We start from the raw sequence: 27,447 nt of genomic DNA on the forward strand, positions 1-27,447 counted from the left end.
ATGCAACTGGGTGATTTTCCAGGGGTCTAATCAAAAGTATTGGTCATACCTGCTGTCTAAAAGGGTTGTGTCCTCAGCTCTACTTCTTTGGTTTGACCCTGTTCCAGGAGATTTTGTGGATGTGGATTTCTCTAAATTTTCTCTTAAATATTTTGGAGGCAGTTTTCTACGGAGCTCTGTCCCCATCTCACTATATATTGTGGATCTTTCTCCTGTCTTGCTTCAGTTTTCAGATCTAGGGTCCCCTGTTTTTTCTTCTTTTTCCTGTGCTTGGAGCTGCATTTTCTGAAACACTGGCAAATATTGTTTGCAAGGATAAGCTTATAGGTAATCTGTCATCTTCTGTGCTGTGAGGATAGCTGCTGATGTGCCATCATGTTCTATGCAGGGTGGATTTGTCTATCTTACTTTTGAGGACTATTTAAGCAATTACATTTGTGATCATTCCTTTCAGCAGCAATAGGAAAATTTATTTTCTGTAATTTTAATTAACCATGTGACCAATGGCTAATGTGATAAATGTTAAAGCTAAGTAGTATTTGTCAAAGCTGTGCCAATCTTTAGCAAATTATGATTGAAGATTACTATCTTTTGTTGTTGTTGTTGTTGTTGTAGATGGACACAATATCTTTATTTATTTATTTATATGTGGTGCTGAGGATTGAACCCAGTGCCTCACTCATGTGAGGCAAGTGCCCTAGCACTGAACTGCAACCCCAGCCCAAAGATGATTATCCCATTGTCAGAAACAACAGTACTTTGGTCAGAGAACTTCTTCAATCTGGAGAATTAATATCCTGTCCTTCTTTCCTTAGTTTCAGCTTCTTTGAAATGTTAACTATGTGTTGTGCCCTGGGGAACATTTCCTTCTTTGGTTTAATTATGTCTCATCATTTATGTATAATAAACATTCTAAAGTTAAATGTGACTTTTTTATTTGCAATGATCTACATAAGTGGAGGTTCAATGCTGACATAAATTTCCTGATAACATTTGTTTTTAGTTTTGGAGGTGGGTGGATTTTATTTCTAATTCTATATTTTACTAGATTGAGAAAAGGGGAGTTTGATGGCCAGTTTTTCTATTATCTTTTGTGTCTGATAACATTTATGGAAGTTTGTAGTTTAATTCTCTTGATTTATGACTTATATGAACTAGACTTTTGCTGAGATTCTCGCCAGTATCTTTGACTTTGTCAAACTGAAAGTGTTGCAACTTGCTTATATCTCTTGGTATCTCAGTTTATTTTAAAGTGGATATTTCCAAAGATAGGAATTTACTATCAGAAGCTATAAGTGAGCTTATAAAAGAAGATACAAGATCAATCAGTTGTCTATCTACATAAGAAAATGAATATTAAAATGTGAAATTAAGATAATTCTAGTGAAAATAATATCAAAAGCAAATATTTAGAGACAATATTTAGAAAGATGTGAAACATTGAACATTGAGAACTAGAACACCTGGCTTGTTTATAGAAGATCTAGCATCATCCCTCAGCCCCCTCCTTGTTTTATCTCTGTGGTAATGAAATAGGGCCTAGGTGTTTGTCCAGTGTGCTGTATTGTAAAGATGACCTTAGGCCTTGGCCTGAGCAACTCCATTTTAAAACTCCACTTTGAAACCTGAAGTCTCTCCAGGCATGCCTTTGTAGCCCTCCAATATGATCATCATGAACAAGTCACTTCTTCCCACTCTGACAAGCTCAGAGTGAAGTCTCCTCCTGTTGCCCCACCCCACCATAAAGGGGAGAGGCAAGAATATCTGGGTGGGGACCACCAGACCAGTTGCTTTAACCTCAGGGCAAATGACATCACTGAGAAATCCAGTGGCAGCTGATAGGGATTGGAAGGGTGGTCAGAAGCCCCAAAATTTAGTATAAATGAAGGAGCAAATGAACAGACATTCAGCCAGCTGACAATGGTGCCCTCATGCTGGAGAGCCTGATGAGGACCTGGACTGACATCCTAACTCTTCTCATCTTTTCCTGATCCTCTGCATCTTCTTCACTGCTCTCAAACTGTACAGCCACATCTTGACCCTGGTGAGAACTGCAGCTTCTCCCTATGACCCCCTCTTCAACCAGCTGTCAGCTCCACCTCAGGAGAAGCCTGCCTTGGTTCCTGACCAGATCACCAGTCTGAGTGAGTGGGCATCTGCTGGACTTAGAGCCTAAGGCTTGAGACTGTAGAACTGGCACTTGAGCTTAGCATGCAGAGGGAATGTCTGTCATGATTAAGAATGTTTACAGTGATTAGAATTATTCTAGAATTATTTGCTGTGGCTTGATTATATCTATTGCAGTGCCTAGCACTAAGGATTGTCATTTTATTGATTAAGAACCTATAGAGTGAGATTGTATTGAGTGATATGAGTGATTAAAGCATTGAAAGAAGCATGTGGACATTTTATATATGAATGTCAGCGGAGTGCATTACAATTCTTATTACACATAGAGAGCACAATTTTTCATATCAATTTTTCATATCTCATATATTCAAAGTATATTCACATCAATTTGTGTCTTTATTCCTGTACTTTGTTTTTTTTTTTATAATCTGATATTAATCATCAGATTATTTTTTTTTTGAGAGAGAGAGAGAGAGAGAGAGAGAGAGAGAGAATTTCAATATTTATTTTTCAGTTTTCGGCGGACACAACGTCTTTGTATGTGGTGCTGAGGATCGAACCCGGGCCGCACGCGTGCCAGGTGAGCGCGCTACCTCTTGAGCCACATCCCCAGCCCCTATTCCTGTACTTTGGATAATAATGATCATCACATTCCACCATCATTAATAACACCATGCCCCCTCCCTTCCCCCTAAGTCTTCTGCTCTACCTAGAGTTCGTCTATTCCTCCCATGCTCCCCCTCCTTATCCCACTATGAGTCAGCCTCCTTATATCACAGAAAATATTCAGTGTTTTTGGTTTTTTTGGAGGGGATTGGCTAACTTAGCATTATCTTTTCTAACTCCATCCATTTACCTGCAGATGCCATGATTTTATTCTCTTTATTGTTGAGTAATAATCCATTGTGTATATATGCCACATTTTTAAAATTTATTCATCTATTGCAGGGCATCTAAGTTGGTTCCACAGTTTAGCTATTATGAATTGTGCTGCTATAAACATTGATGTGGCTATATCCCTATAGTATGCTATTTTTAAGTCCTTTTGATGTAGACCAAGGAGAGGAATAGCTGGGTCAAATGGTGGTTCCATTCCTAATTTTCCAAGAAATCTCCATACTGCTTTCTATATTGGCTGCACCAATTTGGAGTTCCACCAGTAGTGTATGAGTGTATCTTTTTTTCCCATATCCTTGCCAACACTTATTGTTGTTTGTCTTCATAATATCTGCCATTCTGACAGGAGTGAGATGAAATCTTAGAGTGATTTTGATTTGCATTTCTCTAGTTGCTAGCGATGATGAACATTTTTTCATTATTTGTTGATTGATTGTATATCATCTTCTGAGAAGTGTATGTTCAGGTCCTTGGCCCATTTATTGAGGTTTTTTTTTTTTTTTTGGTGTTTAGCTTTTTGAGTTTTTTATATACCTAGAAATTAGTGCTCTATCTGATGTGTGAGGGATAAAGATTTGCTCCCAAGATGTAGGCTCTCTATTCACTTCACAAATTGTTTCTTTTGCTGAGAAGAAACTTTTTAGTTTGAGTCTATTCCATTTATTGACTTTTGATTTTAATTCTTGCACTATAGGAGTCTTATTAAGGAAGTTGGGGCCTAATCCCACAAATTAGGGCCTAATTTGTCTTCTATAAGACGCAGGGTCTCTGGTTTTATTTCTAAACTCTTAATCCCTTTTTAGTTGAGTTTTGTGCATGGTGAGAGGTGTTTAATTTTATTTTGTTGCATATGGATTTCCAGTTTTCCCAGTACCATTTGTTGAAGAGGCTATCTTTTCTCCAATGCATGTTTTTGGCAACTTTGTCTAATATAAGGAAATTGTAATTTTGTGGGTTAGTCTCTGTGTCCTCTATTTTGTACCATTGGTCTACCAGTCTGTTTTGGTGCCAATACCATGCTGCTTTTGATACTATTGCTCTATAGTATAGTTTAAAGTCTGGTATAGTGATGCCACCTGCTTCACTCTTCCTGCTAAGGATTGCTTTAGCTATTTTGGGTCTCTTATTTTTCCAGATGAATTTCATGACTGCTTTTTCTATTTCTATGAGAAATGTCATTGGAATTTTGATCAGAATTGCATTAAATCTGTATAATGCTTTTGGAAGTATGTTCATTTTGATAATATTAATTCTGCCTACCCAAGAGCAAGATAGATTTTTTCATCTTCTAAGGTGTTCTTTGGGGTTCTGTAATTTTTATTATATAGATTCTTCATCTCTTTCATTAAGTTGATTCCCAAGGTTTTTTTTTTTTAATGCTATTGAAAATGGGGTAGTTTTTCTCATTTCCCTTTCTGAGGATTTGTCACTGATATATAGAAATGCCTTTGATTTATGGGTGTTGATTTTTATATCCTGCTACTTTGCTGAATTCATTTACTAGTTCTAGAAGTTTTTTGGGTCTTCTAGGTATAGAATTATATCATCAGCAAATAGTGCCAATTTGAGTTTTTCTTTTTCTATGTGTATCCCTTTAATTTCTTTTGTCTGTCTAATTGCCCTGGCCAGTGTTTCAAGAACTATGTTAAATAGAAGTGGTAAAAGAGGGCATCCCTGTCTTTTGCCAATTTTTAGAGGTTAATGCCTTCAATTTTTCTTCATTTAGAATGATGCTGGCCTGGGGCTTAGCATAGATAGCCTTTATGATGTTGAGATATGTTCCTGTTATATCCCTAGTTTTTCTAATGTTTTGAACAAAGAGGAGTGCTGTATTTTGTCAAATGCTTTTTCTGCATCTATTGAGATGATCATATGATTCTTATCTTTAAGTCTATTGATGTGATGAATTACATTTATTGATTTCTGTATTGAGAAAACAGCCTTTACCTCAGAGCAAAGCCTGTCCAAGGAAGGGGGCTTGACCCTTTGTCCTTGGAAAGATCCACAAAGCACTCCTAGGCACATACCCACCCTGCTGAGTTGTTTATCTACAAATAACAGGAGAGATCTGTGGAGCCAGGTGGCCCTGACTCAGTCAGGCTAGATGAGGACCCATAGCAACCCCCTAGTAACCACCAATCAGCATGAGACAGGGAAAATACCTGGGATGTCAAATGACCCTCCCAGTAGTTTATGGTGGTTGATAACATGTTGGGAAACCACGTAATTCAGCACATAATCCCTTGTGGCCTAAACCAATCAGTTCAAATGAATCCCCCTCTTATATTAACCAATCACTCTTACCCTATTTGTTCCCGCCAGTGAATGTGCTAATCATGTTTTAGAGTTGTTTTATGATTTTCCTGCAGTGTGTGATGATTTGCTAAGAGATGCTATGATGTATATGAAGTCCCTGCCTTCCCCAAAGAGTATATAAAACTGCTGCAAACCCTGGGCTCAGGGGCCTCTCAGTGTCACCAGTTGCTGTGCATGCACGGAGGACTGAGCTAGCTTGCAATAAACGCTTCTTTGCTGCTTACATCGATCTTGGTCTCTGGTATTTTGGGGGTCCCGAATTCAAGCATAACAGTATGTTGAACCAACCTTGCATCCCTGGGATGAATCCCAGTTGATCATGGTGCACTATCTTTTTGATATGTTTTTGTATTTGATTTTCCAGAGTTTTATTGGAATTTTTTGCATCTACGTTCATTAGAGATATTGGTCTGAAGTTTTCTTTTTTTGATGTGTCTTTGCCTGGTTTTAGAATCAGAGTTATATTGGCCTCATAGAATGAATTTGGAAGTGCTCCCTCTTTTTCTATTTCCTGAAGTAAATTGAAGAGTATTGGTATTAGTTCTTCTTTAAAGGTCTTGTAGAATTTGGCTGTGTATCTTTCCAGTCCTGGGCTTTTCTTGGTTGGTAGACTTTTGATGGCATCTGCTATTTCATCACTTGAAATTGATCTTTTTAAATTGTGTATATCATCCTGATTTAATTTGGGTAAATTATATGACTCTAGAAATTTGTTGATGCCTTCAATATTTTCTATTTTATTGGAGTACAGGTTTTCAAAATAATTTCTAATTATCTTCTGTATTTCTATAGTGTCTGTTGTGATATTTCCTTTTTCATCATGTATGTTAGTGATTTGAGTTTTCCCTCTCCTTCTCTTCATTGGCATGGCTAAGGGTCTGCCTGTTTTATTTATTTTTTCCAAGAACCAAGTTTTTGTTCTGTCAATTTTTCAATTTTTTTTTTTTTTTTTGGTTTCAATTTCATTGATTTCAGCTCTGATTTTTAATTATTTCCTGTCTTCTGCTGCTTTTGGTACTGATTTGTTCTTCTTTTTCTAGGGCTCTGAGATGTAATGTTGAGTCACTTATTTTTCTTCTTTTAAGGAATGAACTTCATGCAATGAACTTTCCTCTTAGAACTGCTTTCATAGTGTCCCAGAGATTTCAATATATTGTATCTGTGTTCTCATTTACCTCTAAAAATTTTTTAATCTCCTCCTTGATGTCTTTGTTCATTCAGTAGCATATTATTTAGTCTCCAGGTGTTGGAGTAGATTTTATTTCTTATTTTATTATTGATTTCTAATTTTATTCCATTATGATCTGATAGAATGCAGGGTAGCAGGGACACAGCCACATGAATGTTTATAGCAGCACAATTCACAATAGCTAAACTGTGGAGCCAACCTAGATGTCCTTCAGTGGGTGAATGGATAAAAAAAAAAGTGACATTTATACACAATAGAATATTACTCAGCACTAGAAAAGAATAAGATCATGGCATTTGCAGGGAAATGGATGGCATTAGAGAAGATAATGCTAAATGAAATTGGCCAATTCCAAAAAAAAATGCTGAATGTCTTCTCTGATATAAGAGGGTGACTCAAAATGGGGTTGGGAGGGAGAGCAAAGGAGGAAGATTACCTCTAGATAGGGAATAGGGGTAGGAGGGAAAGAGGGGGAGAAGGGGAAGAGCATGGATTGTGGAAGGAGACTGTCATCATTATACAAAATACATGTATGAAGAAGTGAATTTGGCATCAACATACCTTATATACAAACAGAGATATGATAAATTGTGGTATAAAGGTGTATTAAGAATTGTAATGCAAAAAAAAGAGAGAGAGAGTTCACATATAATGGCATAATTTGGTGTGAACATACTTTATATATACAGAGTTATGAAAAATTGTGCTGTGAATGGATAATTATGATTGTAATGCATTCCACTATTGTCATGTATGTAAGAAATAAAAATAAATAAATAAGAATGAAGGGTAGTATCTCTACTTTTTTATGTTTGCTAATAGTTGCTTTGTGGCATATTATATGATCTGTTTTAAAGAAAGATCCATGTGCTGCTGAGAAGAAAGTTTATTCTCTTGTTGAAGGATGAAATTTTCTATATATGTCAGTAAGTCTAAGTTATGGATTGTATTATTGAGTTTTATAGTTTCTTTGTTCAGATTTTGTTTGGAGGATCTATCTAGTGATGAAATAGGTGTGTTAAAGTCACCCAAATTATTGTTTTATGATCTGTTTGACTCTTGAACTTGAGAAGAATTTGTTTGATGAACATAGATGCTCCATTGTTTGGGGCATATATATTTATAATTGTTAAGTCTTTGTTGGTGTATGGTTCCCTTGAGCAGTATGTCGTGTCCTTCTTTATCCTTTTTTTTTTTTTACTTTAGTTTGAAGTCTGCTTTATTTGATAATAAGGATAGAAACCCCTGCTTGCTTCTACAGTCCAAGTGAGTGGTGTGATTTTTCCTTGAAGTCTGCTTTATTTGATATGAGGATAGAAACCCTCTGCTTGCTTCCACAGTCCAAGTGAGTGGTATGATTTTTCCCAACCCTTCACCTTCAGTCTGTGAATATCTTTTTCTATGAGATAAGTCTCTTGGAAGTAGTATATTGTTGGGTCTTTTTTTTTTTTTAATCCAATCTGTTAGTCTATGTCTTTTGATTGGTGAGTTCAGGCCATTAACATTCAGAGTTATTATTGAGACATTATTTATATTCCCAGCCATTTTTGTTTATTTTCGGTATTTAATGTGACTTGGTTTCTCCTCTGATTAGATTTTTCTTTAGTGTAATCCCTCCCTCTGCTAATTTTCATCATTTGTTTTTTTATTTCCTCTTTTTGGAATATTTTGATGAGGATGTTCTGTAGTGTAGGCTTTCTAGTTGTAAATTCTTTTATCTTTTGTTTATCATGGAAAGTTTTTACTTCATCATCAAATCTAAAGCTTACTTTTGCTTGATATAAGCTTCTTGGTTGGCATTCATTTTCTTTCAGAGCTTGATATATTTTGTTCCATGATCTCCTGGTTTTGAGGGTCTGGGTTGAAAAATCTGCTAGATATGAATTGGTCTCCCCCTCTGTGTGATCTGATTCCTCTCTCTTGCAGCTTTTAAGATTCTATCCTTATTCTGTATGCTAGGCATTTTCATTATAATATGCCTTGGTGTTGATCTGTTGTAATTTTGTACATTTGGTGTCCTGTAAGCCTCTTGTATTTGGTTTTCCAATTCATTCTTTTTTTTTTTTTTTAAATATTTATTTATTTAGTTAGTTATCAGCAGACACAACATCTTTGTTGGTATGTGGTGCTGAGGATCGAACCCCGGCTGCACGCATGCCAGACGAGTGCGCTACCGGTTGAGCCACATCCCCAGCCCCCAATTCATTCTTTATGCTTGGGAAATTTTCTGATATTAGCTCATTTAAGAGATTGTGCATTTTTTTGGTTTGAAACTCTGTGCCTTCCTCTATCCCAATAACTCTTAGATTTAGTCTTTTGATGCTGTCCCATAATTCTTGGATGTTCTGTTCATAGTTTCTTACTATCTTACTGTGTGATCAACTTTATTATTTTCCAGATTGTATACTTTGTCTTTATTATCTGACATTCTGTCTTCCAAGTGATCTAGTCTGTTGGTTATGCTTTCTATTGAGTTTTTTATTTGATTTATTGTATCTGTCATTTCAAGGGTTTCTGACCTTTTTTTTCCAGAGTCTCTGTCTCTTGAAGTAATGTTTTGCTACCTGTATTTGCTCTCTTATCTCATTGTTGGAGTTATCAATTTTTGTTCATTTAGGTCATTCTTTAATGCATAGGTCATTTTAATTATGAACCTTCTGAACTCCTTTTCTGAGATTTCATCAACTTATCTGTCTGTGGGTTATGTTATTATAGTGTTACTGCTGTTCACTGGTGAGGAGTCCTTACTTCCCTGATGCTGAAGTATAACACCAGAGAAACATGCCGAGGCAAGTTTAGAGTGGAAAGTTGAAGCTTTATTAAAGGACAGCAGAAAAGACTTCTCCCCAGAGGAACTAGGGGACCCAAGAGGTGGAATCCATGGAAGGGGGAGGTCTTTCCTTTTTTATAGCTATGGTTTTCTTTCAGATTTCCCGCATTCCTGTCCTTTGTTCTGTTATCTTGCAGTGATGAAATGTAGTGGGGAGACCTGAAAGGTGAGGGACAGATGGGCCTAGGAGTAATCTGGGCAGGACCAGCTTTTGGATTAGCATCTCTTTGTTTGCTGGGAGCTGCTTCATTAACATTTCCTTGGGATGGGCTCTGGGCCTTGGGGACTTTTTCAATTCTCCTTTTCCTGGACTCCATTCTCAATATGCCTTCATTCTTGATTTTACTCAATATTAGACCAGATTTACCTAACTACACTAACTACCTATTGAAAGACCCTCCAGGAGTGTCTTCCGTCTGAAGAGACCCGTTCCCCAAGGACCAGCGAAACCACGACGTTCGGATGCAAACAGCAAGAGGTTTATTCAGGTGCACAGGTACCCGGGGCGACAAGCTCTATGTGACTTGCGCGCCCCTGGCTTATCCTGAGGGGTTTATATAGGGCTTGCAAGCAGAAGCGTGGATACAGAAGCGAGATGCATAGTTACAGGATCCCTATTGGAGGATTTAAATGAGGTGGGGGTTATACTTTTTTTTTTTCAGTTCTCGAAAATCAGACAAAGTTGCTGACGTGACCAGTTTCTGTTCCCTTCCGGTATCTTTTGTTCTCTCTTTGACCAGATGTCTGCCCCTATACATCCTGTCCTCGTAGCGACCTCGAGCTAGCCCAAGATATCTGCCTCTGTGCATCCTGTTTTTGTAACGACCTTGAGCAAGCCCAACTGCTGAACTTGCAGACTCAGTTGCCCCACTGACCTCCTTTGACAAGCTATTTTTCAAGCCTTGTTATATCTGGCGTTACTAAGCTAAAGCTATAAGCAGCTGGGTTGGGGAGTCTTTCAGTTGCATCCTGTCCTTTAGTTCCTGTTTGCTCAAGCTTGGCCCTTCCGGGGTTATCTATATGGAACATCCTGTGGCGGCATTGTGCTAGACTTGAAATGCTACGTGCAGCTAGTGGGATTGTGACATGGGGGTGGTGTAAGAGAACATCCTGCAGCTTCAGGGCACAGGGGTTGGATTTCCTAATGTTGGGCCTGGGGCCTTAAGGTTCTTCACCTATCTTTAAATCTGGCTTCAGTAGTGTCCTAGTTTGTTTGGGGCACTTTCCTCTCTTGTTTTTTCATGTTGTCTATGTGTCTTTCTTTCTTGTAGTGTAGATCTGAGATATTATAGTTTCTTCCCTATATTCTTGTAGTACCCATGTAGATTATCTGTACCTCACCTTGATGTTGGGCTTCCAGACACTACTGGTGTCCCTCAATGAATGCTATTGCATCCTGGATCTGGGTCCTGCACAAGTTGGTGTGGGTGGATCTGGGCTGCTGGGCTTGACCTCCCTTGGTGGTCTGCTGGTCAGAAGGGGCAGTCCTGCGCCTGAGGCTAGGTTCTGGTGGGTGTCTGCCCCTCAGCTGGGGGAAGGGTGGTGTGCCCCTGGACCTGCACAGGCCAGTGTGGATGGATCTGGACCACTGGGCTTGATCTCCCACCAGGCTTGACCTCCCTTGGTAGTCTTCTGGTCGGAAGGGGCAGTCCTCTGGTGGATGTCTGCACTGCTGGGGCAGGGGTGGACCAGGCCTGTCATGCGCCTGGGATCTGCACAGGCCAGTGCATGTGTACATTCTTTATCTCTCCCCCTCGACTGCATAAGTCACATCTTTGCCCATCCCAATGTATATCATTATCCCTTTTTATTTTATTTTGGAACAGGGTCTTGCTAAATTACTGAGACTGGACTTAAAGTTGTAATCCTCTGCACTCAGCCTTCAAAGTAGCTCTGATTACATGTGTATGTCACCCCTTCTGGCAGGGATTGCATTCTTTTCTTTTAAAAACAAACAAAACAAAAAACAGGGATTGAACCCAGGGTGCTTAAACACTGATTCACATTACCAGCCCTTTTTATTTTGAGGCAGGCTACCTTTGAATTTGCAATTCTCCTGCCTCTGCCTCTTAAACCATGGGGATTACAGGCATGGATTGCCAGGCAGATTATATTTGCCTTTTATATTATTACAGATTGGTTTAGGATGAAATCTAGACCAGCAAAACTTCCTAAATTACTAAGGTGTCCCTTCAACTTTTGCTACCACTCCCACCAACAACATCCTTTTTTAAAAAGCTGAATGATAAACCAGGTGTGGTGGTACATGCTTTTTGTAATCCCAGGGATTTGGGAGGTTGAGAAAAGAGGTCCATAAGTTTGATGCTGTTACTGCTGTTGACCGGTGACGAGTCCTTGCTTCCCCAATATTGAAGTATAACACCAGAGAAGCACGCCGAGGCAAGGTCAGAGTGGAAATTAGAAGTTTATTAAAGGACAGCAGAAAAGACTTCTCCCAGAGGAAGAAGGGGGTCCCAAGAGGTGGAATCCGTGGAAGTGCGGTTGTCTCCCATTTTTATAGTTCCTTCAGTGATGGAATGTAGGTGGGAAGGCCCGAAGGGTGGGACACAGGTGGGCCAAAGAAATAATCTGGGCAGGAAGGACTTCTGAGTCAGCATCTTCAAGTTTGCTGGGGGCTGTTCATTAACACTTCTTTGGGATGGGCTCTGGGCCTTGGGCTTTTCCCAGACTTCATTCCAAGAGTTGTTCAACTTTTCCCAGAATTCATTCTCAACATGGCCTCCATTTTGGATCTTACTTGATATTAGACCTGATTTACCTAACTACACTGACTACCTAACTTTAAATCTGGCTTCAATGCCAACCTCAGCATCCTAGTGAGACCCTCTACATCTTAAAAACTCTGTCTCCAAATAATTTTTAAAAACTAAAAAAAAAAAAATTATTATATATGTATGTTTATATATTTGTGTGAATATCCACAGTTAAATATATGTGTGTATACATATTTTTATTCTGCTGTGAACATTTAGGTCACTTTTATGGAATGGCTATTCTGGATATTGTTGTAATTGAGAAACTGATGTGACTCCATTTTTGAAAAAACAGCCTCTACCTCAGAGCAGGGCCTGTCCAAAGGGGGTGGGGGAGGGATGACCCTAGTCCTTAGAAAACCCATTCCTAGACACACAGCTACCCTTCTGAGTCATTTGTCCATATCAGATGTCCTTGACTCAGCAAATGCAAGTTCCTGAAAAGACCAAAAGAATGCTTGAGGCCTAACTCGGACCATAGCAACCACCAATCAGCGTGAGACAGGGAAAATACCTGAAATACCAAGCGGCCTTCCCAGTAGTTTTGGTGATTGATTAGGCAACCCTGCAGGTTAGCTTATACACTCTTGCAACCCCTGGGGCCTAAACCAATCAGTTCCAATGTATCCATCACTTGAACTAACCAATCACCTTTACCCAACTTGTTCCTGCCAGTGAATGTGCTAATCAATGTTAAGAGTTGTTTGATTTTCCCTACCGTGTGAAATTATTTGCTGTGTGATGTTGTGACGCATAGAGTATCCCCTCAAAACCTATAAAACCTCACTGAAGTAAGGGCCAGCACTCACTCCTTGGGACGGTTGTGAGTCCAGGCTCCAGCTTGCAATAAAGACTCTTGTGTGATTGCATCAGATTCGGCTCCTGGAGGTCTACTGAGGTCCCATGAATCTGGCATTACACAATGAACTTGGTAGAGTATATATTTCTAAAGGTGTATTTCATCTTCTTTAATTACTGTAATGATTAGTACAACTTGAGTAGATTGAGGTATGTCTAGAAAATTGGTGTAGTGTTAGACCAGGATGCAAGAAAAGACCACTGACTCCAATTAAAATCAAAGCAAGCTATTATTTCGACCATCCAGGCTGCCTCTCCCACCCAAAACCATGGGAACAAGACAGCAGCCACAGCTTTTCTGCAGCCCAGCTTTATAGCCCAGAAAGTTACACAAAGAGGGGTTACAGATAACAAAACCCTTGACAAGCAGAACACTAATGGTAGTTTACTTTTTTGCTGGCCCTGACATCAGAATTTATGAAGGTCATTAGAGCCTCAGAAGGGGTCATTATCTGGCCAGGGAAGGCATCACTTAAGTTTCAGAGAGGGCTGCTATCTGGTCAGAGAGCCAGGCATGGGTGAGTTCAAGGCACGAGCAGGCATTCCAAGCAGGTTCAGAATTTGCAGTAATTTATAGTAAAGCCAAAATTATCTTTTCATGGCTTTGTGGCAAGATGGCTCCCAATTTTAAGAGAAAATCAGGTTGGGTCTATCAGTAGAACACCTGTAAATGTGTCTATTACTGTGTTTCCAGAAGATTGGGTTGGAAATTAGTGGGGAAGACCTGTCATGAATGTGTAGTACCAACCAACAGGTTTATGTTGAAAAAAAGGCAGAAGGGGATCCTATCACTGGCTTGTGATCCAAGCTTCTTGAAAGGGTCCTTTTTTCTGATGTGTCAACTGTGTTAGGACAAACAACACACACAATATGAAGGCTAGAGACAGGAAGCAAACCTCAGATCAGAAAACATTTCTTTATTCAGAATCAATTGGTGGAACCCTGGTGTGACTAATTTTGGGGACAAGAAAGGTGGTTCACTGAAGCAAGAATCTGGGTTATATAGGCTTTGTTTAGGATGGGACAGGAGGGCAGTAGCTGGGGTTTATTGTATTGGGGTCCTGTTGATCCATTAGGATGGGAATGGAGGGCAATTCCTGCTGTCCATTTTATTGGGGTCTTGCTGAACCATTAGGTGAGACAGGAATGTGAATAGGAAATTTGCTGGGGCTTATTATATTGGTTTCAGGTGACCCATTAGGTGGGGGATCAGATGCCAGTCAGGTGGAGTTCATTTTCTGTTCCTTCCCTCTGACTGAATACTGGGATTTTAAATGACAAAAGCTTAGGGAAAATGTGCTTGGACTTATTTTCCATGTCCTTTCACCTGTGAGCATCTGACTTCAGATTTTTTAACTTTTGACTGTGGGCTTGAACCTTTGGCCCCTCAAGTGTCTCTCTAGCCCTTATAGTCTCTTGGACTATAGCTGCTTTATTGACCTCCTTAGATTTCGAGGCTTCCAGTTGCTTGGACTGAACTGTTACAAGTTCCCCAGTTTTACCAGCCTGCAGGCAGAAGTTTGGGGAATTTTATCAAATAATGATGTGAATCAATCTAATAATCCCCTTCTATGTACACTTATACATTTATATATTTTATTAATTTTATTTTTCTGAAAGACCCTGATATGCATATGCTCAGCAGAATATCTGAGTCATATAGTATATCTTGTTTTTATTTTTTGAAAAATACCCATATTGTTTTCCCTGATACTGTCAGTTTATATTCCTGACAAGTGAATCCAGGAGTCTGCTGTTCTGCACATCCTCTGCAGTACACATAATCTACTATGATTTTGCTAACAGCCTTTTCCCCAGATGCTTGCCATTTCTCTAGATGATGCCCATTCTGACTAGAGGAAGATGAAATCACAGTAGAGTTTTGATTTGCATTTTCCTGGTGGCTAAAGATGTTGAAATATTTTACATAACTGTTGGCCATTTGGACTTCTTTGAGAAGTTTCTGTTTATTTGCCAAATTAATGAATGGATAATTTGTTTTTATTTTCATGTTGAGATTTTAAAAATTCACCATATATTTATATATTAATCATTTGTCAGAGTAATAAATGCCAAAACATTCTCATTCAGTATGTTGTCTCTTCATGCTGTTCATTTTTTCCCCCTTTGCCTTGCAGAAGCATTTTTATTTTGCTCCCATGCTATTTGTTCTTGATATTATTTGCTGAGATATATGAGTATTTTTGAGGAAAAGGCTGCCTACTCCTTAATGTTGTGGTGTTACCCTTAGGTTTTATTCTAGCAATTTTTAAGTTTCTGGGATTAGCCTCAGGCCTTTGATACATTTTGGGTTGACATTTACAAATGGATATCCCATTTTCCCATATAATTGGGTAAAGAGGATTTCATCTCATCAATGTATATTTGGGAACCTTTATCACTAATTAGATGAAACAAGGTTCATATGTTTGTGTAGCTCCTATTCTGTTTCATTTTTCTCTGTGTCTGTTTTGTTCCAGAACCACACTGGTTTTGTTATTATACCTCTGTAGTATAAATTGAAGTCAGGTATTGTGAGGCCTTCAGTTTACAGAATTCCTTACTTTTCTGGGTCTTTTATTATTCCATGTAATTTTTAGGATTTTTTTCTAGTTATTGAATAATATGGGTATTTTGATGAAGATTGTATTGATTCTGTAGGTGGATTTAGTTAATCTGATGTCTTGATTTAATCTCCAGATGGCTTTAGTTTATTTAATATAGTTAATGTAGGTGGCTTTAGTTTATATGTAGATGACTTTAAGTTTTTTAGTAATTTTTAAGTAATTTTTCTTGTAGAGATCTTTCCTTTCTTTGGTTAGACTTATTAGACTTGTTACTGAGCATTCTTTTTTTTTTTTTGTACTGGGGACTGAACTCAAGGACACTCAACCATTGAGCCACATCCTTAACCCTATTTTATATTTTTTTATTTAGAGATAGAGTCTCCCTGAGTTGCTTACTGTTGCTAAGGTTGGCTTTCAACTCCTGATCCTCGTGTCTCAGCCTCCGTGTGGCAACATGACTGGCTTACTAAGAATTTTTGTGTTATTTGGAATAAAATGAGTTTTCTGATTTCTTTCCCAATGAATTCATTATTGTGGGCAAAAGCTATTGGTTTTTATATCTTGATTTATTTATTATGCAACTTTGCTGAATTTGTTTATCATCACTAGAAATCTTCTGGTGGAACTTTTAGTATTTTTTAAGTTTAGAATTACATCATCTACAAACAGCGATAATTTGACTCCTTCCTTTTCTATTTGTAACCCTTTCATTTCTGCCTCTTGCCAAATGCTTCAACTAAAGTTGGAGTATTTATTGCATAGGAATAGTGGCAGTGGACATCCTTCTATTGTTCCTCATTTAGAAGAAATGCATTCAGCTCTTCCCTATTCAGTAGGATGTTGGCTTTAGGTTTGTCATATATAGACTTTCTATTGATTTGTGTTTATTGCATTCCTGTAATGAAAACAACTTTATCATGTTTTTGAATTTCATTTGAATTGCTATTATATTGAGGGGGTTTTCATGTAAGTTCATCAGTTATATTGGTGTGTCATTTTCTTTCATCAGAGAAGAGTTCTTGTCGGGATTTTTATTTTATTTTTTTTAAGTAATACTGGGGATTGAACCCAGAACAATTCTAACACTAAGCTAGAATCCCAGTTCTTTTTATTTTATTTGAGAGAAGGTCTTGCTAAGTTACTGAGGCTGGTCTTGAACTTGTGATCCTCCTGGCTCAACCTCCCCAAATTTTGGATCATGTAGGTGTGTGCAACACAGCTGGGCTTTGACTGGTTTTTAATATCATGGTGATACTGGCTTCATAGAATAAATTTGGGACAGTTTTTATTGTTCTATATCAAGGAAGAACTTGAGAAGCATTGTGTTAATTTCTCCTGATTATCTGATAGAATTCAGTATTGAATTTGCTTGTCCAGGAATGTTTGTGTTGGAAGGCTTGGTATTAGTGCTTCTGGTATATTGCTTTTTATTGTTATTTTAGGTTTTCATTATCCACTTTATTCATTTTGGGTAGGTCATAGGTATCTAGAAATTTAACCATTTCTTTTAGATTTTCCAATTATTAGAATATGAGTTTTCAAAATAGTTCCCTGACAATCCTCTAAATTGCATTGGTTTATGTGATAATGTGATCTCTTTCATCTCTAATTTTATGAATTTGAGTTTTCCCTTTTCTTTGAGTTGTTTATCTAAGAGTTTATTCATTTTGTTTAATGTTTCAAAGAACCAACTAGTTTTTTTTTCATTAATCCTTTGTATTCTTTTATTCTTTATTAATTATATCTCTGATTCTCGTTCTTTTCTTGTGCTCATCTGGAGAATAATTTGTTGTTGTTTTTATAAGACTGGGAGATTGACTTCTAGATTATTTGATTTGAATCTTTCTAGTATTTTATTTAGGAACACACAACTGCATTTTCCTTTTAGAACTGCCTTTAGAGTATCCCAGAAATTCTGGTACATTGTATTTCTGTTGTTTGATTCTGAGATTTTTAAAATTTCTCTCCTGATTTTTATGACATACACTTAAAAGTGGGTGATTCAATCTCCATGATTGTGTACTAGCTTCAATTTTTCTTGCTGTGGATTTTAGGCTATAATTATCTGATAAGCTATAAGGCATTGGTTCCACATTTTTCTATTTGTTAGGACTTTATTTATGGTCATAAATATGGTCTATTTTGGAGAGAGTTCCATGAGCAGGTGAAAATAAAGTATGATACACAAAATATCTTATAGATCCTTATTATTTCCATTTTATCTATAGTATGATTGAATGCAAGCCATTTGTTTTCTTTAAAATTAGGACTGATTTTGTAATTGAAAGGTAGATATGCTCGTGTTAAATCAGTTTCATATGATTGTAAGGAAGGCAAATGGATACAGAAGTGAAGTAAAGAGCCAAAAGCAAAAACTGCTCACCTTAGCTGCCAGCTTTATTTATATCAATAGATTACTTTAGGTCATTGGCTTCATTAGTAAATATTGTTCATTGTGTTACTAGTCAGGTTACAGACTTAGCAACATTATATGCAGCTCATTTTTCAGTTACATAATAAGTTGCAATGTGCAATGTTAGGAGCTTTGTGTAGCTCTCAAGAAAATCCATTGTATAAAGTTACTGTTATGTTGACAGGTTTAGGCTCAGTGAAACATTGTGGTGAGATCCTTTATTTCCTGGGGCTGTGTGCCTGAGATCAAGGTCAAGGCTGATAGACTCTAGCACAGAACCTCCTCATAAAGGACATTACCATAGCAGCTAGGCATTGCACATGTATTAGTTATCTTACTAGTTCCAGGGAGTAACTGCAGAGCGTTCTAAGGGTTGGAAACAAGGTGCTTGTTATCCCCCAGGAGTTTGCTCACCAGAGGAATGCTTTTCTGTATATTTCCATGGTCAGAATCCCTACATATGATCATAGTGAACTTGGAACAAAACTGTGGAAAACCTGTGGGAGTTGGATTTTGAAATAGTGAAGTTGGTAATAAAATGATCAGATGACTGTCTAAATTGGATTTTGTCATGAACATATATCTATAATATTCATAAGGACAATCTAAAAATAACATGTTAGATATCTTCTTCATGTTCTACTTATTAGTCACTTTCATTTTTCTGTTATTTATTGTCAATGTGGCTCATTTCTCATGCAGGTGACTGGCCCTTTTGTACAGCTTCTGTATTAGTACAGGAATATCAGATGTAGGTTTTGTTTGTTTTTCCCAGCACAATCTTGTGTCTAGGTGTGGTAGGTGCAAATGTAGGGCTTATGTACTAGTGTAGATTAGAGATATTGTCAATCTTGTGCTGGAGCCAATTCAAGACTGAGGAGACTGTAAAGTCCATAGTACTGAATACATGGTGAGATGGATGACACTGATCATCAGGGAAACAAGGTTTGATTTTGGGTTAGATACACAGGCAATTATAAAAGACATATGTGTAAAATATTACAAGATTGTGGTTGACCACATGGGATTCTTAGCATGTGTATTGAAAATAACTCATAATAAGAATAATAATGATGATGATTATACTAATAGAATATTACTTAATATATGAGAAAATGTCATTTTAACAATAATAATGATATAAAACAGTAAAACAATGAATATGAGAAAGAGTGACAATAGATGATTTAACAGAAAGAAATAATCAAGATTAGAAATACACATTTGTGCTGGAGATGTGTCTCAGTGGTACAGAAGTTGCCTTGCTTGTGCAAGAATCCAGGTTTAATTCCCACCACTACAAAAAAAAATTTTTAAAGAATTTTTTTCATTACAGCATTATAGTTATATGTATTAATTAGGTTTATTTTGAAAAAGTAATACATGGTTCAACTTGATTTGCTCCCTTTCAATTCTCATTACCTTCTTTTATCTCCATCCTCCCTCCCAATATTCTCCTTCCTCTACTAATCATCCTTTCATATATTTATTTATTATCAATTGGTGCTCTCTACATATACATAAAGGTGTAATTTATGGTGTTAAGTTTATATATGCACATAATATTGTTTTGTTAAAATTCTTCTCCTTTCCTGTCCCTTCTCCCTCTCACTCTCTTTCTAATCTTCCCATATCTTTATAATATCTAAGCCTCCACTTTCCCCTTATTTTGTTCTAGCTGCCACATATGAGAGAAAACATTTGATACTTGATTTTTCTGAGTTTGATTTATTTCACTTAGCATTACATTCTCCATTTCCATCCATTTACTGGCAGATGTCATAATTTCATGATCTAAATCTTCTTTATGGCTGAATAAATATCATGTGTATATGTATATGTGTGTGTGTGTGTGTGTGTGTGTGTGACATTTTCTTAATCCATCTATTGATGGGCATCTGAACTGTTTTCATAAAATGGCTATGGTGAATTGTGCTACTATATATATAAAAGTGAGTGTATCAACATATAGGTTTTGTAAATTTATATTTTATTCTAATTTGTTATTTATGACATCAGAATACATTATATTTCATATTACACACATAGAATATCTCTGGTTGTACACAAAATATAGTCACACCATTTGTGTCTTCATACATGTACTTAGGGTAATGATGTCTATCTCATTCCATCATCTTTTCTACCCTATGCCCCTCCCTTCTCCTCAAAATATAGTTTTAATCACATTGAGTTATGTATATATAAGAAACACTTGACAGATACCCAGTATTCAGGGCTATTCAGACATGTTTTTTAATACAAATATAAATAAATCATAAGTAGAAAATAATAACACTTCACTAAGGATCAAATATGTGTATGTGTGTGTATATATATATATATATATATATATATATATATATATCTATCTCCATGGCATGTTAATGTAAATATTTCTTATTATGGAAAAGAAGATTATTTATTTTTTTAATTTTTTTTTAGTTGTATTTGGACAAAATACTTTTATTTTATTTACTTATTTATATGTGGTGCTGAGGATTGAACCCAGTGCTTCACACATGCTAGGCGAGTGCTCTACTGCTAAGCCACAACCCCATCCCAGAAGATTATTTATTTTAAAAATATCACTTATGTTTGTGTTTGCCCTTTTTTACTGGCAGTGGACTTGATTCTTCTGTGCCTACTGTAAAAACTTATTTCTTTTTTATTCTGGTAAAATATACATAAAATTAAATTGACCATTACAATCATCTTTAAGAATACAATTTAGTACTAGATAGTATATTCACAGTGTTGTAAAACAATTACATCTATAAAGTTTCTGACAGTTTATATATAAAAAAGAACCAGTGCCTTCCAACACCCATTCCCAATTTCTTCCCTAAGGCCCTGGAATGACTAAAATGCATTTTTTTCAATGCATTTGCTTTGTCTTAAAAAATTTTACATAATTTGACATATGCAGTGTATGGCAAGTTCTTCTAATTTCTTTCCCTTAACATAATGCTTTCAAGGCCATCTATGTTGCATATTTTAGTATTCTAATTAAACTCTTGATGAATACAATTCTACTGTGTGGACATACCAAATTATAGTTAGCTGTCATGGTTATTATTATGACATCTGCAGTACTGTGGATAAATCCAGGTATACTCTACCACTGAGCAACACTCACAGACTTTTTTCATTTTGAAGCAGGGATTCCATAAACTTGCTCAAACTTGAGGTTTCCCTACCTATCCTCTAGAGTTCCTGGGATTCTAGGTTGCACCACTATGCCTGGCAGTTATCAGTTAATCTTCTATTAGACATATGGGTTGTTTGCAACTTTGGTTATTTTGAATAATTCAACTATAAATATTCATATACAAATTGTTTTCTAAGTACATTTTTACTTATTTTTGTACATGTCTGGGATCAATTCTGTTCATTATGTAATTCTGTGTTAGTTATTTTTTATTATTATTTACATATTTATCATTTAGAATACATGAAGGTGCTTTCCACAATACTTGCACCATTTTGCATTCTCTCAAAGATGTATGGAATATTCAATTTTTCATAGCCTTGATATTTTTTGTTTGTTCAGTTTTAGGTTTTGTATATTTTAATACTTTTTTGTTTACAGTACACAGTATAATATTTAGATTACACCACCTCCCATGTTCTTGGATGGTGAGAATCAATATTGTCATAATGGCCATACTACCAAAAGAGCTATGCAGATTCAAGGAAATCCCCATTAAAATTCCTATGATCTCTTCATAGACATAGAAAAAAAGCAGCCATGAAATTTATTTGGAAAAATAAGAGGCCCAGAATAGCTAAAGCAATCCTTAGTGAGGAGTACAAAGCCTGAAACATTATAATATCAGGCCATAAATTATAATTCAGACCTACAGTAACAACAAAAAAAATCATGATATTGCACAAAAGTACACAAGAAAGCCAATGGAACAGAATAGAAGAAACCAAGACAACCCCACATAAATACAGTTACCTCATATTAGACAAAGATGCTAAAAATGCACACTGGAGAAAAGATTGCCTCTTCAACAAATGGTGCTGGGCAAACTTAAGTCCATATGTAGTAGAATGAAAGTTAATTTGTATTTCTCACCCTGCACAAAAATCAACTCTAAGTGGACCAAAAACCTAGAAATCATACCAGAATGTATTAGAAGAAAACATAGGCCCAGCACTCCAACCCATTGGCACAGGAACTGACTTCCTGAATAAGACTCTAAAATAAATGAATGAATGATTGAATGAATGAATGAATGAATAAACAAACAAACAAATAAATAAATAAATAAGATGGCATCAAACTAAATATCTTCTTCACAGCAAAAGAAAAATAGTGTGAAGATAGAACCTATAGAATGGGAGAAAATCTTTGCCACCTGTATATGTTGTTAATTTCTAGGATATACAAAGAACTCAAAAAGCTTAATACACACACACACACACACACACATGAAAAAAACACAATCAGTAAAGGGGCAAAGGAACTGAATACACCCTTATCAAAAGAATAAATATGAATAATCAATAAATATGTGAAAAAATGTTTAACGTTTCCAGATATTAGAGAAATACAAATTAAAATGACACTGAGATTCCATCTCACTCCAGTCAGAGTGTCAAGTGTCAAGAATACAAGTAACAAATGCTAAAGAGGATGTGGAATGCTTATATACTGTTGGTGGGATTGTAGATTGTTGTAACCTCTCTGGAAAGCAGTATGGAGATTCCTGAAGGAATGGAACCACCATTTAACCCAGTTATCCCACTCCTCAGTATTTATCCAAAGGACTTAAAATCAGCATACCACAGTGACACAGCTACATTAATGTTTATAGCAGCTCAATTTACAATAGCTAAGCTATGAAACTAACTTAGGCATCCTTCAGCAGATGAATGGATAAAGAAATTGTTGCTTAGGGGAACACAATGGAATGTTATTTAGCCATAAATAAGAATGACTTTATGACTTTTGCCTGTAAATGGATGGATCTGGAAAAAATTATGCTAAGTCAAATAAACAAATTTCCCCAAAACAAAAATTCTAATTTTTTTTGCTAATAAGTGAAAGCTAAACCATGTAAAGTGTTGGAGGATAAGAAGAGAAGTTTAGTATATTAGATAATGGTGATCAAAAAGAAGGGATGCGAATAGGAATAGGAAAGACAGTAGAATGAATCTAACATAATTTTCCTATGTACACATATAAAAATAACTAAGTGAATCCCCTCATCATGCCCACCCACAAGAATAGGATCCTAATTAGAATACAATATATCCCATGCTTGTATAATTTCATCACAATGGATTCTACTGTCATATAGAACTAAGAAGAACCAATAAAATTAAATAAAATATGAAATTGTTTGAAGAGCAAGATAAGTTTATCCTGTTAGAAACATTATATAATATATACATGTATCAAAATCTTTATTGCATAAGTATGTACAATTTTTATTTTAATTATTAAAAATAAGTTTAAATTTAAAAAACAAAAATATTCAAGCAGGATTGTTGTTGCTATTTGTTATTTTAATAATATACATAAATACCATAAAACATTTGAACTCAAATTTACTAGTAAATATTTCCTTTAGTTGTCTACCTCATTTCATTTCAAAAGTTTCTCTCATACCACCAGTATTGGATTCACTAGAGAGCTTGCTACATACTCAGAAAACCCAGCTCCATCCCAGAACTATTTATTGAATCACATTCTGCATTTTAGTAAATCTCTGATTCATGGTTGTGCAATTAAAATTTGAGAATTCCCCTTCTTAGTCATCATAACTTTCTCATATGAGAGATATATATATATAATTTAGATTATGATATAAAAATAACAAATGTATAGTCTTGTGTTGATGCCTGAATTTTATATTTTATTTCATAAATGTGGAGTATATACACTCTTTTTGGACTTATGTCACTTTTTCTTCAGAGGTAGATAATGGTAACACTGTGTTTAAAAGTATCTTTATAAATAAGTAAAGTCATCACTTACATGAGAATCCTTTTACAAACTCTCAGCTCAACTTTGTTTTTTAAGAGAGAGTGAGATGAGAGAGGGAGAGAATTTTAATATTTATTTTTTAGTTTTCGGCAGACACAACATCTTTGGTTCTTTTTTATGTGGTGGTGAGGATTGAACCCGGGCCGCACGCATGTCAGGCGAGCACACTACGCTTGAGCCACATCCCCAGCCCTCAGCTCAACTTTAGTTAGATTACAAACTCTGAATTATCATATGGTCAAGTTGCTATTTATTTACCTATTCTTACTTCAGGAACTGTTGACATTCAGGGATGTGGCCATTGATTTCACTGAAGAGGAGTGGGAATGCCTGCAGCCTGCTCAGCAAAAATTATATAGTGATGTAATGTTAGAGAACTACAGAAACATGGTGTTCTTGGGTAAGTATAACTAATTTTTAATTATTGTTATTTAATTTTCTTCCCTTGAAGATATTTCTGGAAGTTCTCTGCAAGAATGAGTTTTAGATTTGTGCTTTCAAGAAAAAGGCATTGTTTGGTACAGATAAATGTTAATGATATTCCTTTGAGTCTTTAATCTCTTCCTTTCTTGGTTAGTTATATATTCTTCACTTTACATAAATGGTACTTAGAGGAATTCAGTGATGTAAAATATTGTGGCCTACATATAGCATTGGACACATTGAGAGCCCCAAATGTCAAGGAGGACGTCAAACTTCAAAGTGTTGATGGAGAAGTTATCCACCAGAAAATATTTTTTAGAAGCTTAGGTTTATTTCTCTTGTTGTCATTGAACACATATGCCCTATGTTTATCATGCTTTCAAATTCTTTAAAGTCTCCTTTTTTCTCCAGTGATGTACCAGTATATTCAAATTAACCACCAAAACCCGCCTTAGCTTATGAGGGTCAGCATGATATTATTTGTGGGCCTTTAGGAAATTGATGCATATTTTTGGAGAACTCTAGGTCAAACCATTGTAATAAATTAATGCTGAGAGCCACAGCTCAGTCGGAATGGCCCCTGGCATTTTGCCAATAGTATTGGTTGAGAGGCAAGCCACTAAGACGATGCTGGATTGATTCGGTTGTATATTAGACCTTTACTGTCCGCCTTGGCCTGCTACTTTGGAGTTCTCGAGCTACTTTGGACTTCTCGTGGGGATTCCCGGAGAGTTCCCATTGGTTGGGGAAGTGCGGGAGGAGGGATTTTGAGAGGAGGGATTTCCGGTTGGTGGTTCCTGGAGGAGCCATGTGGCATTCGGGAGAGTTCCCAGGGAGCCTGTGTGGAGTGTGCTGGTGGAGTTCAGAAATAAAGTTTGTTCCTGCTTCAGTGGCTCGTGATTTGTGCCCAGCCAGACTGCGGCAAATTAATATTATAAAGCAATCTCTCCAATATTATTTATATATTTATTCATTAAAATTTCCTTATCAGAGCTCTTTATAAATACTTGTAATGGATTTTCTGTAAAGTGAAGATCAAGGTTTATAATGAATGCTCTTTTGGGATCTATAGTCACAGTTGCAAATTGTAGTTACATAAAAAGGTTTGTAAAATAGTAAATCTGTGGATATATACAATTTTGTTTGTTAAATTTTCTTTTTCTTCCATTTTATTGAATAGGTCTTATGTTGTGGAGTAGGTTTTCTCACATAATTTAGTACTGTTTTATTTTTAATCCATATTTTATGATTAGATGGCAATTTCCATTATTTCACAAATTAGGACAATGTAAGTTTAAATTAAGATATGCATGATCCTTGTTTCTGTTGCCAATAAAATTACATGTGCTTTTACTTGCTTGCATAAATATTATACCCTTTTAATGACATTTATATTTTATCTGGATTAGTTTTTTATCCTGCCTATGAACAGAGTAGTGTAAATTTTCTATATGTTAATGTACTGGGGATAAAACCAGGCATGCTCTAATAATGAGCTATATGCCCCAGCCCCTTTCTATTTATGTTTGGAGGAAGGTTCTCATTAAGTTACTGAGGATGGCTTTGAAATTGCAATCTTTCTGCCTCAGAATTCCTAGTACCCGGATTACATGCATGCACTTTATTTATATATTTATGAGTTTTTTCTTATGTATTGGGTAAAGAGATTTCAACGATAGCTTTAAAATATTTTGCAATTATTTTTATATTTTATGTGTTATTTGAAATTTTAATTGTAATTAAATCCACAAAACAAAACTTACTGTTCACCATATCAAATATATTGTTCAGTAATGTTAATTCAAATTGTTATGTAATATATCTATAAAAAGTTTACATCTCAAAAATCAATAAATAAATTCTTATGTAAACAAAGGCTCATTTCTATCTTCTCTCCTCAGTAATGCCATTCTCATTTCTGTTCAGAAAGTTTTTGTTTGTCTGTTTGTTTGTGTTTTGTTTTGTTTTGTTTTAGGCATCTTATATAAGTAGAATTCTGCCGTATTTTTCTTTTTGGTAGGGACCTATTTCAGTTAACCTAATATACTGAAGATTTATCCTGATTATAGATTTTACAGAAATTTATGGATTTTTTTTTAACATGAAAAATATTCTGTAGTTTCTATATTACAAATTGCCTCATCCACTTATTTCAAGGAATATTTGGTTTGCTTTCTCATGGTAGCTCTTTTAGATAATACTGTAACAAACAATGGCATGCAAATGTCTTAATTTGCTACATATGCAAGAGATTATTACACTCCCAATTTAATATGCCTATCTGTTTAACTTGATGTCAGTACTACCCATTGAATATTATAGCTTTTAATGTTTTTAAATCATGACACAACATTCTCCCAATTTTGTTTATATTTTGAAATTCTGGGGGCTTTCATACAATTTTGAGATTCCATAAAATTTCTGGAATATGTTTTTCTGTTTGCAAAAAAAAGAAGTGGGAGTTTGATAGAAATTTAGATGGAGTCTCCAGCTAACTGAGGCGTACAAAGGGTTCTTAATTTTATCTTTCAATTCTGGAACAAGACCATGTTCAAGATTGTTCAACCAATTGCCACGTATTTCTGGATTTTTTTAATATTTATTTTTTAGGTGTAGATGGACACAACACAATGCCTTTATTTTTATGTGGTGCTGAGGATTGACCCGGGTCACGCCCATGCTAGGCGAGCGCTCTACCACTGAGCCATAATCCCAGCCCTTATTTCTGGATTTCTGAACATCCCTTCCACTTTTGATTTCTAACTTTATGCTATGATATTTACAAAATAATTTTACTATTTTTATACCTATTAACCTTTGTTTTATTCCTTATCAGGGTCAATCCAGTTTAATATTCCATTTGCTATTGAGAACATTTAGTATATAAGTCAAATTCATTTAATGTATTTTTCAAAGTTTTTGTTTTGTGATTACCATTTTGTTTGACTTTTTTTTTTTTTTTACAGTAAATGGAGATTGGTATCTCCTAGTATTATAGTGTTACTTTCTATTTCTGTATTTACTTTTTCCAATCTTACCTTTTTATGTC

At 35.9% G+C, this 27,447-nt stretch overlaps 1 protein-coding gene and 1 long non-coding RNA gene across 2 annotated transcripts in view; one reads left to right on the plus strand and one right to left on the minus strand.

Moving 5' to 3' along the window:
- The window catches only part of LOC107160409 (zinc finger protein OZF-like), a 52,091-nt gene that overhangs the window by 6,536 nt on the left and 18,108 nt on the right, over window positions 1-27,447 (plus strand). Inside the window, exons 2-3 of the mRNA XM_048813865.1 lie at window positions 2,645-2,710; window positions 24,249-24,375. Coding sequence (XP_048669822.1) covers window positions 2,645-2,710; window positions 24,249-24,375 — 193 coding nt within the window. The remainder of the gene's footprint in view (window positions 1-2,644; window positions 2,711-24,248; window positions 24,376-27,447) is intronic.
- On the minus strand, window positions 3,542-10,535 carry LOC125619914. The gene is made up of 3 exons (XR_007351472.1): window positions 9,747-10,535; window positions 9,373-9,374; window positions 3,542-3,561 (listed from the first exon to the last, which is right to left on the minus strand). It is a non-coding gene; the product is annotated as an uncharacterized LOC125619914 (long non-coding RNA).

Source organism: Marmota marmota, unplaced genomic scaffold (genome assembly GCF_001458135.2).
Source record: "Marmota marmota marmota unplaced genomic scaffold, marMar, whole genome shotgun sequence".
Lineage (NCBI taxonomy): Eukaryota > Metazoa > Chordata > Mammalia > Rodentia > Sciuridae > Marmota > Marmota marmota.